At 38.9% G+C, this 19,000-nt stretch overlaps 2 protein-coding genes across 2 annotated transcripts in view; one reads left to right on the forward strand and one right to left on the reverse strand.

Moving 5' to 3' along the window:
- The first annotated feature begins 299 nt into the window (after nucleotides 1-299).
- On the forward strand, nucleotides 300-6,746 carry rs1a (retinoschisin 1a). Its single transcript, XM_014981571.2, has 6 exons — nucleotides 300-724; nucleotides 1,036-1,061; nucleotides 1,188-1,311; nucleotides 2,965-3,106; nucleotides 3,953-4,148; nucleotides 5,290-6,746. Exons 1-6 carry the CDS (start codon nucleotides 670-672, stop codon nucleotides 5,440-5,442), a joined length of 696 nt encoding a protein of 231 aa, XP_014837057.1. The 5' UTR covers nucleotides 300-669; the 3' UTR covers nucleotides 5,443-6,746.
- A 418-nt stretch (nucleotides 6,747-7,164) lies between these two features.
- cdkl5 (cyclin dependent kinase like 5) overlaps nucleotides 7,165-19,000 on the reverse strand; it is a 32,500-nt gene continuing 20,664 nt past the window's right edge. The window contains exons 15-20 of the mRNA XM_014981551.2: nucleotides 18,796-18,901; nucleotides 16,199-16,334; nucleotides 14,726-14,831; nucleotides 13,807-13,968; nucleotides 11,787-12,035; nucleotides 7,165-10,742 (exon numbers count right to left, since the gene is read on the reverse strand). Of these exons, the coding sequence (XP_014837037.1) occupies nucleotides 10,335-10,742; nucleotides 11,787-12,035; nucleotides 13,807-13,968; nucleotides 14,726-14,831; nucleotides 16,199-16,334; nucleotides 18,796-18,901 (1,167 nt within the window). The 3' untranslated portion in view covers nucleotides 7,165-10,334. The remainder of the gene's footprint in view (nucleotides 10,743-11,786; nucleotides 12,036-13,806; nucleotides 13,969-14,725; nucleotides 14,832-16,198; nucleotides 16,335-18,795; nucleotides 18,902-19,000) is intronic.

Genomic DNA, 19,000 nt, shown 5'->3' on the forward strand with positions numbered 1-19,000 from the left:
TTCTGCAGGAGAGAAAAATCTGGCTCAAATAGAAATAACATGTGGTCACATAATTTAGAGCTGTGCTTTGCTTAATGACTGTTTATCTCTTAAAAATTGATGCAGAGTGGGATGCAAATTTTCCATGTTCTTGACTTATTAATAGCTTAACAAAAGAGTAACAAAAAGAGAAAACCATCTTTTCCTTTATCCCTCCTATTAGGATATATATATATATATATATATATATATATATATATATATATATATATATATATATATATATATTCACTCACTCACTTGCCACTTTTTTGGTGTCTAGATGTGGGGAAGACAACTTGCTGAAGGTCATCATAAGCCTTTCTGACATACACACAAGCCTCCACTTACATCCACGTGTGTGTGTGTGTGTGTGTGGGTGTGTGTGTGTGTGTGTGTGTGTGTGTGTGTGTGTGTGTGTGTAGAGGATTTCTGAGCTGACCCTTATGTCATCCCAATGACTTCCAGCGATTTTGAACCCGCTGATGGCTGTCATGATGGCGCGTTACCGGCTGTAGGAGGGGCTTTGTCAGATAAGGACGGCATTAGGTAGGGCCATTAACGTCCTGTGGATTACTGTAATCCAGTCTCTCTTGTCCCTGCTGCTCACTCATTTGTGAGTCCAGTCTGGTGTGGAAGTGGGTTTTGAAGATGGCGCTCATCGTGCAGCATTTCCTGCTCGCTCTGCTTCTTCTAGGAACTGACGGTACGATTTCAACTCGATCTGTCCTCACCTGCTCAGAAACCTAACCTGAAGTTTTAGAAAGCTGATATCAGAATGACTCTAAGGTATTTCTGTTGACAGAATACAGCAGGACTTATGTCTGAGTTTGAAAGTTTCATTCTTGTATTGGTTCACGTGCTTTGTTTACATTTATCTAATGTAGTTAAATGAACAGATTTTATCAACAGCGTGGATGTTTGTCGTGTCCTTAGCATCTTCTTGTTCTTCTTATCTTCTCTCTCCTGTGTTGGCTGTTTTTTCCCCTCCTTTTTTCTGACCATCTGGTTGGACAGCGCTCATCAGGATTCATGCTCAAGAGGTATAAAAACCCCTAAGATAATACAAATATTACAACCATTTTAAATCATGCAAACAAAAACATGTTGAGTTTTTCAAATGCCACTTCATTTATTACATTTTTTAATTTATTTTCTTTTGGAACCAGACCGCCGCTTCTGAGGCGTGGACCACCAAGTCCTGCAAATGCGACTGCGATGGAGCCGAATCTCCAACAGAGTTTTCCATCATGGGGTCTGGCTCTATGGTGAAAGGAGTGGATTGCATGCCAGGTAAATGCCTCAGCACACATGCCTACACCTCTCTCTATCTCTTTTAGCAAACATGTTCTGTTTAAAGTGAATCTGCAAATGTTTTTGTGATATCTCACATTGGGCTTTTTTTTTTTTTTTTTTTTTTTAGAACCTAAAGAAGTACAAATATTAATTTCATACCAAGTTGGTGCTCACTGTATCCACGCAGTAACTCCCAGCTCCTCCAAACTAAGAATGATGGAAAATTATTCTCTCCCTGCCTGGATTGTTATAAACTATTTAACATCAGGAAATCTGTTATTTGACGAAATCTTTATGTAAAGTCATTAAAACTAAATCCTCAGATTTCCAAAGACGAACCACTACATTTGTTTTACACGCAGAGAGACATTGTGTTGGACATGAAAGCGTCAGAGTCCAGATTTAACTCCACAGGGTGGACATGCTCCACTGGGTATCCTCTGAGAAGGTGACGTTAGACGTTGTGTGACGACAGAGCCATGAAAAGAACAGAAGGGTAAAAACCGGAAACTTAAGGCATGAAAACGTCCAGCGAAATCTTTGGTCTAAGGTTTTACCCAGCATTAAATCCATGAGAAATAGTTTGTTTCAGCTCTTCTGTAAATAACCAGAGGCAGACGCTCCAACTTGGTCAGATTTAAATCACGGGTGAACTTGCAGAAGAGATCAACGCCGATTACAAGTGATACGAGTGAATGGGCGAGTGTCATCTGAGCCACAAATTGCATGGCAACCGATGACAGCGAAGACACATAAGTTCAGCAGACAATCATCATGCCAGAACATGATGCAGCTCTTGTTAGACTGCTCCAGTCACAGAATAACAGAAACTGGCTATTAGTACAACACAGACCCTGCGATGATGAATGACGGGCCTGAATGAGCACTTTGTGCTGCAGCCGACGTTTTGCCTCCCCCCTCTGTGTCTCACCTCTAGGAATTTCTATTATTTCAACCATCCGAACATTCATAATTTACAAAGGGAGGAGTGCAGAGGCATTTGAGTCATTGTTATGCAAACACTTATCTCCTGACTCAAACAGAAGCTCTGCTGTGAACGTTGTAATGCTGGGATTACAGCGAATGCATCCCTTCCCCTGATAGTCTTGAAGCAGCAGTAAACAGAGGAGCCAGGTCTTATTGCGTGTATCAACAAATCCACTCTCGCTCACCTCCATCTTCTCCCTCGTTCACATGTTTGTAGTGAAATTTCAGCTTAGAGAAAGGGAGAGCTCGCAGCAACATGGAGCTGCAGTCCAGAAGAGTGGATGGCCATCTGCTTTCCTGCCGTCCTAATGGACATCACTGATCTCTCACTGTGAAGAATTAAGCTGTTGGCTTTTAGGAAGAAATGTGGGTCACGTTGTGGCTGCACGCAGCGGGGGGTCTTTGGTGTTGGAGGGGGTGTGTGAGGATGTCAGCAGGGCTGGAGGGCAAAGCGGAAAGGATGAAGACTGAAAATCCAAAGAGGCTTTGGTGGTGACCATTTGGTGGTCAAATCGTCAGTGGCTTGCTGCTTCTGTTCATGTCCTCCTCTCAGTGGGCTCCATCCGTTCGATCCAGGGAGGTTCTTCCAAAACAAATGGTGACAATGAAAAAGAAATAATAATAAAAAAAAATTTAATTGGTCAACTTTGCTTTTACTTGCAGAGTGTCCGTATCACAGGCCTCTTGGATTCGAGGCAGGATCTGTGAGTCCAGACCAAGTCACCTGCTCTAACCAGGAGCAGTACACCGGGTGGTTCTCCTCATGGGTCCCGAGCAAAGCCAGGCTCAACAGCCAAGGCTTCGGGTAAGTCAAAGTAAAACAATTTGAATTTATTTAAAACAACAGAAACAATATATTTGCATTACTACAACCATGAGGTGACGTGAAGAAGCATCTGATAGGTTCTGATTGAGTGGTCTCTTAAGTCCATAGTTTTAGCAGTAATCAGGCTTGAACAAGGAAATGTGGTTTGTTAGTTCATAATTTAATAAGGGGCCAATTACATTTTCTCAAAGAGCCAGCTGCGTTATTTTTTCAATTCTTGATGAAATAACATATTGAAAACTGTTTTTTGTATTTACCTGGGTCATCTTTTGTCATGTATTAAAATTTGATAGCCTGAAGGACGTGTTGCAAAAACATATAAAATGACCTACAATGAAACGAAAACCTTTTCACAGCACAGTGCGATCATAACATTTAAATATCTGCACATGTTTCAATAGTCTGTTTCCATTTTACCACATGTTGCTGAGTTTTGTGCCAATATAATGAAAAAAACAAAACAAAACTATGTTCTTACAATCTGTGTGGAACAGTAAGGATAAACACAATATGGCTCACACAACTGGCCAAGGTTGTGCAACAATATGTCCTTTTGTTCACAACATGGAAATATGAACACCGCAATGCCAAAATACACACACTGAGAGCCTCATTGTTTATTTTATCAATTTGATTTCTGCTACATTAAGTCCTCATTCTTTAATATAACATTCTATTGATATTGATGAAGACATTCGAACAGCTTCTCATTTTCCTCCTTAGTTAAAAAGCCGAATATGATTCGACAAAGTTTAGTTCTCTTATAATAAAGCAGCAGAGTACTGGTAATCATGTGTGAGTTTTATTTTCCGTTTCTTCTCCAAGGTGTGCTTGGCTGTCCAAATTCCAGGACAACAGTCAGTGGCTGCAGGTCGACCTGAAGGAGGTGATGGTGGTTTCGGGGATCCTCTCTCAGGGCCGCTGTGACGCCGACGAGTGGGTCACCAAGTACAGCGTCCAGTACCGCACCGACGAGAAGCTCAACTGGATTTATTACAAAGACCAAACTGGAAACAACAGGGTCAGTAAAGCAGCGACACCCTGGACGAAAATAATCTAGAACGTTTTGGGTCATCGATGCTGTAAATATGCTTCTGAAGCATAATTTTATTTAGCAGTTTTAAATGTTTCTAAAAATAATGTAACAAAATAACAGTTGACAAACATACAAAATGTTTTTAAAAAAAAAAAAAAAAGAATCTAAAGTACATCAATCAACTGCTTTCTGACACTTTTACAAAACTGCATACTCAATATTTTCAGTAAATGTCTTGCTACATTCAAGCCCAAAATTATTCATACACCTGCTAGGTTTAGTTTTATAGCAACATTCAAGGCTTACAAACATATTTGTTGTAATTATGAGTAACATTAATGTCAGGGTGAGGGTGAGGGTTAGCCAGGATGCTGTGTCTTCAAAAACCAGTGGAAATATGCAAAAACCAGCTTAGCAATTATGAACAGGATTCAAAGATTTTTTTTTTCTACTGATTATTAAATATGATATAAATGAATTGAAAACATTTAAATACAAGCAGATTTTATTTTTATTTTTCCCAGCCACACTTCTTGGTTTAATTCAGTTTGTTTTAAATTCAAATCTACCAGTTGTATGAATATTTTATTTGCGCAAATGTAACAGATTTGTAAAATGTAGAAAATTATATCTTCAGAGAATTAAATGACCAATCAGCGCTTACTTACAATTCTGAAACAACTTTTGGATTTAAACGCTGAATAGAGTAGGAACAATATTTGGCTTAAAAGGATAGTTGAGATATTTGGAAGTGATGTTCTGTAAAGCTATAATCAGACACAGTTCATATAGCTGAAAAACAAGATATCATAGTGGAATAACTTTGAATTATGTTCTTATGGCACAGCCTTGTCTTCCAGCTGATCTTTTAGCAACTTAGAACAACTCAAATGGAAAATATTAATGACATATTATTATATATTAACCATCTACACTTTTTTACGTTGGTGTCCAGTTTGTCACAGTTTCCTCAGCTGAACAGTGGTTGTGACGGTTGACGTGTCGGCTTGACAGAACCTCACTTAAAAATGTCTGAGCTGTCGGTTGATTCAGTCAGTCCTTCGCGGCCCTTCCTTTCGCCTCTAATCGCACCTTAACATCACCTGCCTAATTTTTTTTTCCTCAGGTGTTTTATGGAAACTCTGACCGCTCTTCATCCGTCCAGAACCTCCTCCGGCCGCCCATTGTGGCTCGCTACATCCGCATTCTCCCCCTCGGATGGCACACTCGCATTGCTCTGCGCCTGGAGTTGCTGCTCTGCATGAAGAAGTGCATGTGAATCCCTGCTCCTTGCCTCCCTCGGAGCGCTGTCCCAGACCCTGCGTGGTGTTTGATTATGTATTCACAGATCTCCTGAAAAACAAATTGACCCTGAAATATTCACGACCTCAAACCGTTTCTACATCCGACGTGCTTCCATTAAAGTAGGTTTTGTTTGATATGTACAACATGCTTTCATTCAGTCCGCCCTGCTTTGTCTCTGTGCCACACCAGTCTCTCTCACCGGGGCTCCGGTTTTTGAAGAGTTCTCAATGGGTGGCTCAGTTTGCAATGAAATGGCATAAATTCAAAGCAATAATTAGTGGCTGAGGAGAAGAGGCAGCGTTGCTATGAGGGGTTCGTTGCCACAGGTTTGTGGTGTTGTGTGAAGGAACCAGACAGTCCCTGAAATACACACTGAGTCTATTCATAAGTTAAATATGTGGCATTTTGAAAAATATCCCACAAAAAAACCCCCAGAACTGTTTCTGTTCTTGAACCCAGAATAGCGAAATAGTTTGATTTTATTCTCTTTCCATAAAAAAGTTAAATGAATTAAAATCTTTAGCAGAAGGTGAAAGGTTTCCTTGTGCACTTTGTCTTAAATTAAAGATAGCAGATATGTTCTGAAAATAAATGTGAGCTATTTTAAGTATTTATTTTCTGATAGAGTGATGTCACACGCGCTTACTGTACAGTTTGTTTCTCTCTGGTTGGCAAAGGGGACTCATCGCTGCACGGAACAATGAGGTGCAACCCATAAATAACGATATGTGAATGTAAACAGCCAATATGCAAACAATAAGGATGATCTAGAGGCCACGTTTTCATTTTTGTATTGTTCCAAAGAACACATGCAAAAGCTGCTGCGGTAGAGAGCCGTTTAGTTTGAAGTCATTGTTGGTTAACAAATCAAATCTACATTTTACTACAAACACATTTTCATTTGGTTTGTCTCAAACTTTTTGGAACCTGTGATTTAAACCATAATTTCAGTGATTGCCGAAAGTGATCAATATTAAACTTCTTAGCCCCAGTGACTTTATGCTTCATGAAATGCAAACAGAAACATTCAGTAGGTTTACATTTCAGGATGCCAAAACAGGGCTGCTTCCCATTTAAACACCTTCTCCTTTTCTTCTTGTTTACTTTTTTTTTTTGGTTAGTTCTTTTTCCAGGTAGCTTCACTGTTGCCGTATTGTGTTTGTGATGGAATGTCTCGTTTTTTTCCCCACGATACTATGGGATGCACTCCTGAGTCAAAGACGTGTCCTTTATTGTACCTTTAAATCGTTTTCCTAGATTAAACCCAGACACCTGTCATGTCTGTTTTTTTATGTTGTGTCTGTGGAACAAAAGATATGACTCGTGCAAAAAAAATGTACAGTCGGTATTTATTATGAGACCCTATCATATTTTAATTAGAATGGTCAGCATAGATACACTCTGCTATTTGTATTTACACCCTGTCAGAGGTGGAAAATAGCTAATGGAGAAACAGAAAATAAAAATAGAAGATGTTTTAGGAAACACATTCATATTTGGGAACAGAACGTCATCTTACCGCGTTCGAGTGACTGGAGCCTTTTGTACCAAGAACTGCTGAGTCAGCGAGCTAACTGTAAGGCTTCAGGTCACTGGCAAGGCAAGCGTTGTCACCCCTCTGTCCACAAAGGACACATCAGCAGTCATTTACAATCATTAGCACTAAGTGTTTGCACAAATGCACAGCTTCATGGGGCAGTGTGTTTGATTTGAGCCACGCTCAGGGTGAGATACAGGAGCACTGGGAAAATACTGCAGGAGGATGGAACTATCTTCACTTCCCTGCTTCACAATATACTGCAGGAAGTCGTCTATGCTTCAGTTTAATTTTTAGATGTGACCAACCCACACTACTTTGAGATTATTTCTTGATGTTATTGCTTTCAGTCAGCCATGTTGTCAATTGGTTCTCCGTTAATCTGAAGCTGCACTCGAGTAGACGTGACCTTTATGTTCATCTTTGAGTAAAATGTGTAATGATTCTAATACTTTGAAGGAGGAACGAGGAACACTGCTGGAGATTAGAGGAAACACTGCGTTATAACTTCACATAGGCCTCAAAGTGTTATCTTTTTTTTTGTCCACACATCACAAGATAAGCTGATCTTTTTTTATTATTATTATTATTATTATTATTTTAAATAATCAAGTTTTGAGTATATTCATCCCTGATCATGACTGCTGATGTTAAAAGGAATGCAAACAGGGAAATAAAATTTCAGATGTTTAAAATTGTTTACAAAAGAGCATTTACAAAACAGGTGATGGCACGAGCTTTAAGATGCACGCGGAGGATGTAAACATAGATTACAGAATAAGTCTGGGATAAGTTTGTGTAACCAGTTTCGACAGTGAAATCCAGTCCTAAAGTTACAAAGATTGTATCGTTTGCTTCATTTGGCATTTAAAAAGTTAGAATAGATCAACATTTTTGGTTCGACTTTGTTATAGTAAACTATTTTAAACTTTCTATTTAAAGTTCTTCATCTGTGAAGATGCAACTACTTTCTGTCATGATTTAGACACCAAACCCATCACTACAATGACGAGTTTTGAAATTGACAGAATGTTTTTTTTTATTGTTTTTCGTGCTAACAAATTCATTTATACACTGAATAACGTGGAGTCTGTGTTTGGACAATGCCAGGTTCACAAAGTTTTGGCTTTCAAGAATTACAGTATAAAAGTATCCCCAGACTTATCCTGTAAGATCTTAATGGCTGTAAGTGAGGTATGCCTTTTTGAAACAATCTTCAGAGTTGTATGTCATATGTCTCAGTTCCAGAGGTTAACATGAGCAAAGACGCCTGTTGCCTCATGGGAAGGCTGTAGACAAACCCAAAATGGCAGCATGAAGCTGGAGAGCTGTTTGTTGTTACTGATAAAAGACAGAAAATTGGGGTAAATTTAAAAAACTGTGTCACCAGAAGTAGGACATGAGTTGGTGATGTAAAAAAAATTCGGACCACAAATAATCGTAAAAAACAGTATTCCACCTTCAATGTGATATATACAATTCAATAAGTTAAAGAGAGAAAAAGAAAAAAACTGAAAAAGTTGTCATAACCGGCAAACTCAACTGTTTTAGAGCCACTTTCTTATTCAGTTTCAGGATTCTCAGCTTTACTCTCTTTAATCTATTTCTCAGCAAACACTTTGGATATATATGCATTTTCATATGTCGTGTTCAACACAAGAACAATGCAGCTGCATATCATTAAAATTACACCACACTCACAGTGAGGCATAGTGTTGGCAGCATCATTCTCTGGGCTGACTTTTTTCCATCTGGAACTCATTTCATTTCCAGCTTTGCTTCCAGATCTAAATACCAGCTAGTTTAGACCTAAAATGTTCAAGTGTTTGCTAAAAACTAAAAAACAACAAAATTAAAACAGGAATTTTGAATTCAGGGTTTCCCACAGTGTATTATAAGCCTGGCGGGCCACCAGGCTTAGCATTGTTTATTTATTTTAGTTTTTCTTTTAATCATTGCCTTTTTTTAAGACTTTATAGTTGATGTTTAGGTATTAATCCTCCAGTCTTCCAATAACTATCAAGTGAAATTTTTAAATTTCATGTCAACTTTAAATATTTTTTAACTCAAAAACATGGCAGCTGGCTGGATGGCGGCCGGCCCCAGCATCCCCAGCATCCCGAGCTCTGGGCTTAGCACGTTTTCTGGGGTAAATCTATAACCCTTGCCATTTCGATTTAGCAAATATGACCTTGGTTAGACCCACTGTGGTTATATACTCACACCAGACGAAATGCTGAAACTCAATAAAAAAAGGTGCCTTAGCTACGTATGACTCCAACTCAACACACACTTCCATGAGCAGGTTTTTATTGTTTGCTTTGTAGTTGAATTGTATTAGGATATATGTCAAATTGAAGGTGGAAACAGCTTGAAACGACTTATGGTCAATTATTATGCCACAAAAACGCGACGTTTTCTTCCTACCAAGTGTGCGTACACTTTTGATCTTTTTATTTCCAGTGTACTTAAAGCACAACGTTGATCTGTCACCCTCTGGTTGATCTGCCAACGAACAATGTCTACAAATGTCCCGAATTATCACACAACTTCACAACCAATGTCATGAAGGTGATGGTTGTATCTCTACTACATCTAATGTCAGAGATTTTTCACTTTTCAGTAGTTTTTCTTTTTCTCGTTGTTTACAATTTGGTGAAATAAAAACGGGTAAAAATAGGATAACATAAGATATGTTAACATCATCATATTCAACATAAAAAGACATTCACCATTATTAAATACTCCTTTTGACATTATTATCAACACATAAATATCTATTCATTTCTCTGTGTCGAAACTAAAGCTCTTGCAATTACACATTTAATTCTACATTTTTTTTATAATATTCCCATATAACCTACATACTGTGTCATTTATAGCTTATATCCTTGAATTTAAAACAAATAAATATTTAATAAATAATATCGATATAAATCTTTCTCTCTTTTTTGTTATCAAATATCAGTGCTTGAAAAACCTTTAAGTTTATTGGCGGCTTCTCAACCGTTGCAGTAGCGCTCCGTAAGCAGAAGATGGCGGCAGAGAGGCCACACAGGCAGTGTCTCCCAGACAGGAAAGATCTGCTTGTTCTGATGTGAGCAGAATCAGCTGACGTGGTGCCAACATCCAGAGAAGATACCGGGACCTCCTTGCTTTAAGCCAAGTCCCACCTTACTGATGTCTGGCCTGTTTGCGTCGGGTCTTTGTAGATTTCAGAGACACGAGAATCAACAGATGACTATATTTCTGTGAACTTTTTCCAGGTTGCCACGATGTCTGTGGCCGGGCTCCAAGGACAGAGACACGTCAGAGAGGTTGGAGGGATGTTACAGGGCTGTCTCCTTCAGGTCGTTGAGATTCGGCATCCTGGTGCGGGACGCTCGGGTAAAAGTAGGTCCGTTCTGACCCGGTTTGATGCCCAGCTGCTCTGGAGTGAACTGAGCGCCTTCCACCCGCTGTAAAGCCGACACGTGCCAGCTGGATTCGATCTGTCCCGGTAAGGTGTAGCTGGCCTTGCGGTTCTTCGCCTGGCTTGAACTGCTCATCCCCGAGTGGGCCCTGCTCTCCGTGTGCCCTCGGCCCTCTGGGTAGCCGGCTTTGGAGGAGGACTGAGGCGGGTTGGGGAGCGGGGCTTGGAAGCGCAGGTCCGGAGGAGGTGGAGGAGGAGGCTGCCCTTGGTTTGAGGGGGAAGGCGAGAGGTGAAGGAGTCGGCGTAGAGACTTGAGTGGTTGGCTCTGGAATAAGAGAAAAGCTTACAGTTGATAGACAATCTAACAAACGGCCTGATCGACTATAAGTGCAACATTAACGACAAACAAACTGAGAGATGTTGTGGTTTTTGACATGGCAACAATCTGATTGAGACAGTGTTCAGTGTTCTGCAAATTATTATCACCTTACAGGCTTCTTCTGCTTTTGCTAGGTCATCACACAAATGCTAATATTAGACAAAGACATCTTTGACAAAAAAAAAAGGAAAAAATCTTAAAACAAGAATTTCAGAATTGTTTGTCACACAACATGTCATGAAAACCTTTTACACCCACTCAAGAGTTGGTGGTTTTCTTAAGTTTTTCTCTAAAATCTGCACTTACTAACCAGAAGTAATGACATCCTTACAATATGCAAGACACTGGCTTCAAACTTCTGCACATCTTAAACATAGGTGAACTTGCTCCTCTTTAGCCATGACAGTGCAGCATGTATTAAGTAAGGATTTCAAATTTAATTTTATTTTGATAATTTTCCACATATTCTAGGTGGAATATCAAAATTACTTATCACTGGCCTTCTCCGCTCAGGCAGAGACAGCCGTAGTATATTAGTTGTTTTCGAAGCAGACTGACAGGCTGAATAGAGCTGCCATTCAGTACGTCTCCAAATCCTTTCAAACCTTTTGTAACAAAGAACCGTTTCAAATCATGCAGTTTCCAGGCAGTCGTTTCACTCCTCACAAAAAACATAAGTTTATTTTTCTTTCATTTTATTCAGTCGCTCTGTTGCGTCTTTGAACGGTTTGTTATAAAATGTACCATTTTCCAATTAGCGTTCTCTGCTGTGATTCAGCATTAGCACGAAACAACATCTCTGGTTTTTGGTATCTCTGAGTTTTAAGGACACAAGTGGAAGAAAAAATTCAAAATAAGTGCACAACAAAAAGAATTCAACAATTTCCTAATTTCAACTCAACGCATTAAATGCTTCCATTTCCGTGTAAATTTCAATTAAATGTTTATTGCAAACGGAGTTACGGACTGTTTTTTGATAAAGTCACATACCTGAGAGTGGGAGTCCACTGGCTTGTCTGGTGGCCAATCGGTGACTCTCTCTCTTTCCCTCCCCCTCTCCCTCTCTCTCTCCCTCTTGTTCTCTCTCTCCCTGTCCCTGTCCCGGTCTCTGTCCCTGCTCTGTTCCCGGTCGCGGTCTCTGTCCCGGGATCGCTCGCGGTTTTTCCGTCGGCTGCTGTGGTGGGAGGACAACTTGGAGCTCCTCTGAAGGGAAAGGTGTTCCTGTCCGTTCCCAGTAACCTGGAAATCAAAGAAGGAAGATTAGTTGCTGAAAATCAATTTTTTTTACTCTGTTGCAGTGTTGCTGGAATATTATTGAACTTAATGAGATGCCATCCACAATCCGGTGATGTTCAACATGCACCCTTCTAGCTGACACGAAAAAAACAAAACAAACAGGTGACGATGATGATGATCAGTGATAACTTCCTACTCGTTGCCAGGGTTTAAGAAAGCTGACAAGCCTCATCTTCCTGGTGTTTGAAACCACTTATTGTCTTGTGAGCTAATAAAAGGACAGTTTCAGAGGGTTGGTAACCCTGGAAACACACGTACAGCCCTTTCTGGATGATAGTTAGTATGGGATGTGGGAGATTATCTGAGAAAACAGACAAGTCACAGAGCTGCCAAACAAACACTTCCTCTCCAAATTCCAAATGAAAACTTGTCAAAACTTTTTGACCCACTTATTACATAAACAGACCTTCTGTGCAATGTTCAAGCTTGAAAGCAAAATGATAATTATTCCAACCTAAGGCCTCGTTGATGCGTCTGAAGACGTCATTGCAGTTCAAAAACCATTTCATCATCGTTTAGGTAACATTATGTTTCCATTTTAAGGTTGTGCTTCAACTGGAACAAGTAGTTTACAGGATGTCATGTCCCTAAAATGACACTGTCAAGAAATACACTCATGCTGACTCTGTGATAAATGTATCAAGTATATATTAGCTGTTAGTCTTTCTTAAATTTCAACTTTAATCACTATGAAAATATGCAAATTATTTTTAAACACGTGGATCTTCTTCAGGACAACAACACCTTTCTGTCAGTGTCACTGCCAACATCAATATTTACTCTGACACCCCTAAATGAAATTCAATCGTATTCAGAAGTCAGACTCCACCTTTGTGCAATTAAAGCAAAAAATAAAAAAAGAAATAAATTGGGAAGAAGGTGTAGAGAAGCTAAACTTGATTGTACAACTAAGCTGACATGTTGGTTGAGAGGACAACAGCTTTAAAGATCAGGTCTTTATGGCAAGTGGCAAGAAAAAAGAACCTTAAAAGTCCCGACACAAACCGCGTCGCTGACTCAGCGACATGTTTAGGAAGATGCTCTGGTCACAAGAGACTAAAAATAAACTTTCAGAGTAAAACTAGTACACCACCCACACTGCGAAACATGTGAATCTAAATCTAGTTGCACTTCAGATGTTTGCTTAAAAAAGAGAATCAAAAATTAAAAACAATTAATTTCCCTCACATCTTAAATGTGCTCTACAAATTTAAGTTTCTGGCTCTCATATAACAGGATGCAAAGTACATTTTTGCAATATGTTGATTGAAATGTGTGTTTTTCAAATCCACATTGCATTATATCATAGCATACTGTGTTGTATGTTGTCTGACAAAAAGATAAAAGAGTGCATCGAAACTACCCAGATGTAACAAATTTACAAAGAACGACCATAGATGTATCTTGCTGAAAATGTCAAAGACCATCATGATACGATGATTTCTTTAAAGGGCCAGCCTCACAAGCAAAATGCACTGCAGCATGAATTAGTGTGACGGCATTTTAACATTCATATTAGCAGGACGAATGGATGCACACACACACACAAATAAAAACGCTTACGCGTTTAAGCTTGCAAAGAAATCATTTGAAATCCCCTCAAACTAGAGCACAATGTGGAATTTGAAACTTTTGAGGAAGATTTCAAAGCTTGTCATTGTGGCGTGAGAGCCGTGCCGGTTAACATGCAGCTGTAGAGTTGAAGTTAGATTACTGGTGAGGCAGGGTAGGGTGCCGCAGGCTGATGCTGTACCATAGGCGAGGCAACTACAGGTAGGATTTTTCCAGCTGAGTTGTGCTTTAAGCTATTCTTAGAGCTAAAAAGGGGGAAAAGGCTTTTCTTGATGCTCGGATTCCTTCCGTCCTCCACGTCCGTCTGTGGAGGAAAAGACGTACAGCCACAAACTTTCAACTCAATTTTCTGGCAGCAGATAGAGAAGAAGTGGTAAGAGAAACAGCAGCTGAGCCACAGTCATCCTTGCAAACGCAGCATAAGATTAGACACTAAAAGACACAAGTAATATTGACACAAAAGTTTCATTAGAGAGACAAAAGCAATAGAAAAAAAAATAAATTATTGTTTGGAAGTTTGTTTTAACCCCTACTTTTTGCTGGCAAAGAACATTTTGATTTTCCATCCATCAATAAGAAATTGTTGAAAAATCTAAAAAACAAACGTATGGACATGACAGAAATATTGTACAAGGCATGAAAATAGATGGCAATACAAAATAGAACAAGCTAATTCTGTCCCATGGCTGAACGCCACAATGTGTTTTACTGAGCTGGAGCTTTACTAGGTCTGTCTGATTATCTGAGTGCTGTAGTGATTGCTTTTCATTAAGTTCCCTGGTTTTCAACCTATGCAGTCTATTATTATTATTATTATGATTAAGAATGATTGCAGACAATATACCATTTCATAGTAAATCAGAATTACTCTTTGGGACTCTCAGTGATTAACGTCACTCATCATTCTTACAGCAACTGCACACATTGATGATGGCTGAGATCAGTTTTTGAAAGCTTAAATATACTAAAAAAACAACAACAACAAAAACTGAATCCACAAAAAAAATACGTATTGGGTCTTTTTTGGATGATGTGATGGTTGACAGAATTGCAAATCTTACTATTTGTGTCTTCTTCTTTTTCTTTTTAATGGCTTTGAAGAAGCCTTGTTTTTGCTTCTCTTTGGTGGGCTCAGGAGGATTCATGACCATTGCTTCTGCAGCAGTCCTGCAGAGCACATGTGGAAAGGGTTTCTGTAATTACACTCTTAGGAATAAATTACAACAAAGATTTATCTGCTCTGGTCTTGCACAAATATAAAAAAAAACAAAAAGAAAAAAAGAAGAACGAACTGGAAAAAGGATGCCTCTATAATTTACAAAATTTAAATACCGTATTGTCCACACTATAAGGCGCACCTTAAATGAATGGCCTATTTTAAAACTTTTTTCATATATAAGGCGCATAGGGTTGCCATCAGTCCCTTAAAATACAGAACTGTCCCGTATTGAACCTACGTGATTTGTTCCGTACTCTACAAATGTGGATGTATAGTAATAATAAAATTTTCCCCGAGTACTTTATACAGTAGGCTGCTCAGTCATTGTTTCACTCACGGTGTTTATGTTGCGATATTGTGCCCAACTGCTTTCTGGGTAACAAAGACCAACCCGCCGCAGTCTCTGTCTCTCTTCCCCCCAGCTTTAAATGTATAGGGGCTGGTCGCTTGGTAACCCTAGTTGAAGCACCCCAGATGAATGTCTAAACCCACTTTGTTGACATAAAGAATGTCAACAAAACAGTCCAACTCCGGTCGGCGAGGAGAGCCTTCCGCGACTGGGCCGGGGCGTGGCCGGACGATGGTCACCCTTCTCCGTTCGCGCACAGCATGTTCGTGGAGAACGTGGTGCTAAATGACCTGCAGACAACCTGATTATCAGATCGGTAGGTAGATAGGTCAGTCAAACTTTATTAACAAACCAGCGTTCTGACAACTATCCCAGCATGCACCGCGCGCTTCTTCTTCTACGGGCGAAAATGAAGTCGGCGGCTGCTTACCGCAGTTGCTAGACCTGTGTGGCTCAATAGTGGTCCATAGATAAGGCGCACCGGATTATAAGGCGCACTGTCGGCTTTTGAGGAAATTGAAGGTTTTTAGGTGCGCCATAGTGCGGAAAATAGATACTGTATTTTGTGCCAATGAAAAAAATAATTTTTCTAGTACTACTGTCATCATAATAAGTGAAAATAAATGTCATGTTGCAGAAAAGTATTCTGTGGTATTTTCATAAATTTTCTTTCAGTTAATAAATAGCAACAGAGCTAAGCAACAATGAATACTCTAATAGATCTTAAGTAACAATAATGGGAGACAGAAAGAAGAAAACCATCTCCATTCATCAGTGCACTGCATCTGTTGCCAGCTCTTTTCCACATAACTACCAGGATGATTGCAAACAACATTTTTTGCAGCTGGTGCAGGTAAAAAACAACAACAACAAAAAAACCCAGTTACATTTAGCCTCTCAGGGTCTGTGTGTAGATCGGCTGTGATGTTTGCTTCAATGAGACATTGCCAGCGTATGGATTCCTACCAATCAAAAGCCGTCTGGCGTTTGGAGTGGTTCGCCATGCCGCCTGGATCACCGGTCACAACGGGTACCCCAGGCCCTCTGCCCTGACCAACACCTTCGTGGAAAGAAGAGGAGTTATCCGGTCTGGGGGAAGGGACTAAAGAAAAACAAGGAGGGAAGAGATTGACTAACAGCGCGTGTTTCCACACAATAGTGAGGCGTGTTTGTGTTTGAAGCGAATGGTTCATCTGTGGAGTCACAAATACTCAGAAAACAGTTTGCAGAATGCTTTAACTCTTCCACTTAAATGGCAAAAAATGAAATATATATATATATATATATATATATATGTGGGTCATTCTATAATTGCAGATACATTTGATGTCCAGAGTCATTATTTTTGGTCTGGTATATTAAAATATTTCAATTTTTAAATGTTTTCGTAATTTATTACTCATTTTAATGGATCATAATATTTAACAAGTAAAAACATTTAAGTAAATACATTTAAAATTGTTTTATATAGCTGAAAAACCAAGACTTCTTGTCGTCCGAGTTGGGTACTGTCTTTTTTATTAACCTGAAAAATGATGCAAAAACCTATGTTTTATTATTTTTCTTTGGTGAATTTGTTTTTTCTGTCTTTTTTTAAACTGCCTAAAAGGTCAATTTAATAACAACATCACATTAAATTAACTCAAAATACCCTTATTTTTGAAAAAATATGTGTCCGAGAATTTTTTGTCAACTCTGTTACCATATGGTTTTGTCCCTGTAAATCTGGGAAATTGCCTTCTACGGCTATATAAACTGCATAAAATTAAGTCATTTACTTTTACTGATAAGACCTGAAACACACAGAGGTCTATGTGCCATTCTCTGGGAAATATTTTAGTTTAAAAATCACAATCACCAGGTGTTATCGTTTTCAACGTCAATCTTGTTACCAAAGAATCATGAGAAAAATACAACAGATTTTTGATCAGAGACAAGTTTATTTAATGGTTTTTAAACCATTATCTCAGTGGTGTCATGTTTTTTCACAATTTCTACTCACAAGTGGAGTTTTTAATAAAAATGTTTGAAATTGTCAATTCTGTTACCATCAACTCTGTTACCAAATAGGGTAACAGAGTTGACAATAACAGAGTTTTCAGTTCTAAATTATTATGGTCCTGTCAATTCTGTTACTAACACCAACTCTGTTAGGTAACAGAGTTGACATGTTTATGACATACTTTCACCAAAAAAAAAAGGAAAACTGTTGTCTAGAGCACCATATACATTGTTGGTTGACTTCTGCTGTGATTTAGTATTACTGACCAATTTTATTTCTAAAAGAATGATGGTTTTCAATGAGTTTTAATGAAAAACGTTTGACCCTATGCGAACAACTCTGTGAAAAGTTGAGTATCTTTTGATTGTTTAAAATGTATTTTTAAGTAAAACATCTCCATTTAAAGTATTTGGGTAGTAGGACACTTGGTGTAATGGAATAAAAATATTTTAGTCTGCTAGAATTTATTGTTTTTTTCACTCACTGTCTATATTGTCCGTAACAGAGTTGACATAACATACCGCAAAATATACGTTTTTTCTGAGAAAAAATTATAAAATATGTAGCTAATGTTTGGCAATTACAGATTTTTTTAAAGTTTAATGCCTTTTCAATAGACTACCTAAGAAAATTTTTAAGAAATGAAAAGTTTTTTTTTGTCATTTCTTGAAGTGCCAAATGTATCTCCAATTATAGAATCACCCATATATATATATATATATATCAAGCATGACTATGAATATAAATACAAACCAGGACACAACTCTGAACGTTATTAACCAGGAACATAAAATTAATTGGATGGAAAGTATCTGTGAAGTATTTTTATGAAGTGTTGTTGTCATAACCACAACCTGAGACCAAAATCAGACCCGACCCAAACCAAGACCCAGACTTTGGCAGAGGTAAAAACCAAGATCAGAGGAGAGAGAGGCCAAATCCAAGACCCAGCCAATCAGAATCAAATAATTGTCAAGATTATTGCTATAACACGTAAAGAAGAGATCTGACCACAGAAACCTGGATCCAAACTAAACAGACCGACCTGAAAACGTCCAGCTAAACGTGATCTGACTTGCCATTAGCTGCAGGCAGAGTGAGTTGAGGGGGAGGACTTCACTCAGTGAGTGTTCTGACTTTCTGCATGTTGTGCAGGTAGAAAATCAGCCATATATTTGCACTGGAAAATGTTTCTCCCTGCTGTTTTCTCATTCCTCTCATCTTCTCATGCTCAGCACATGGGGCCAGGTTGCAGCATTGTAAAGTTCAAACGGAAAAAATAAAATAAAATAAAATAAATATTTTGTTGGTTGCATTTGATTGCAGCTGAGGATTTCACTCAACATTTATTATGCCATTTTACAGGGCTAATTAATACTGTCACAAGATTCTGACTACTAAAAAATCTCCTAAAGAGTATCCTTGCATCGCTGCTGGAAAAGCAACATTTTTGCTAATTTGTGCTTATTTACACTATTTGTCATTGATGTAAATCATGTTTAAATATGTGGTTTTTTGGGGGGGTTTTTTGCACTACATTTTGTGTAACAACAGGATTTACCTCTGTAGAAGCTGCCTACTCTCCGAGGCATGGACTCAGTGAAGATCATCCGGTTTTCTTTGGAGGAACCTGCATCCTCACCGTGAGGGTCATGATACATACCGACCTAAGAAGCACGCACACACACACACACGCACGCACACACACACACACACACCCCGCAGAAAAAACACACGCACACACACAAACTCCTTCAGTTTCTTCC

Source organism: Poecilia mexicana, unplaced genomic scaffold, assembly GCF_051168715.1.
Source record: "Poecilia mexicana isolate PSO_F unplaced genomic scaffold, ASM5116871v1 scaffold_3, whole genome shotgun sequence".
Taxonomy (NCBI): Eukaryota; Metazoa; Chordata; class Actinopteri; order Cyprinodontiformes; family Poeciliidae; genus Poecilia; species Poecilia mexicana.

Excerpts from the sequence above, each read along its gene's own strand:
- rs1a (XM_014981571.2), top strand. The coding sequence starts at position 670 with ATGGCGCTCATCGTGCAGCATTTCCTGCTCGCTCTGCTTCTTCTAGGA. Across the intron at positions 1,312-2,964 it reads AGGAGTGGATTGCATGCCAG|AGTGTCCGTATCACAGGCCT; the intron begins GTAAATGCCTCA and ends TTTTACTTGCAG. Across the intron at positions 4,149-5,289 it reads ACCAAACTGGAAACAACAGG|GTGTTTTATGGAAACTCTGA; the intron begins GTCAGTAAAGCA and ends TTTTTTCCTCAG.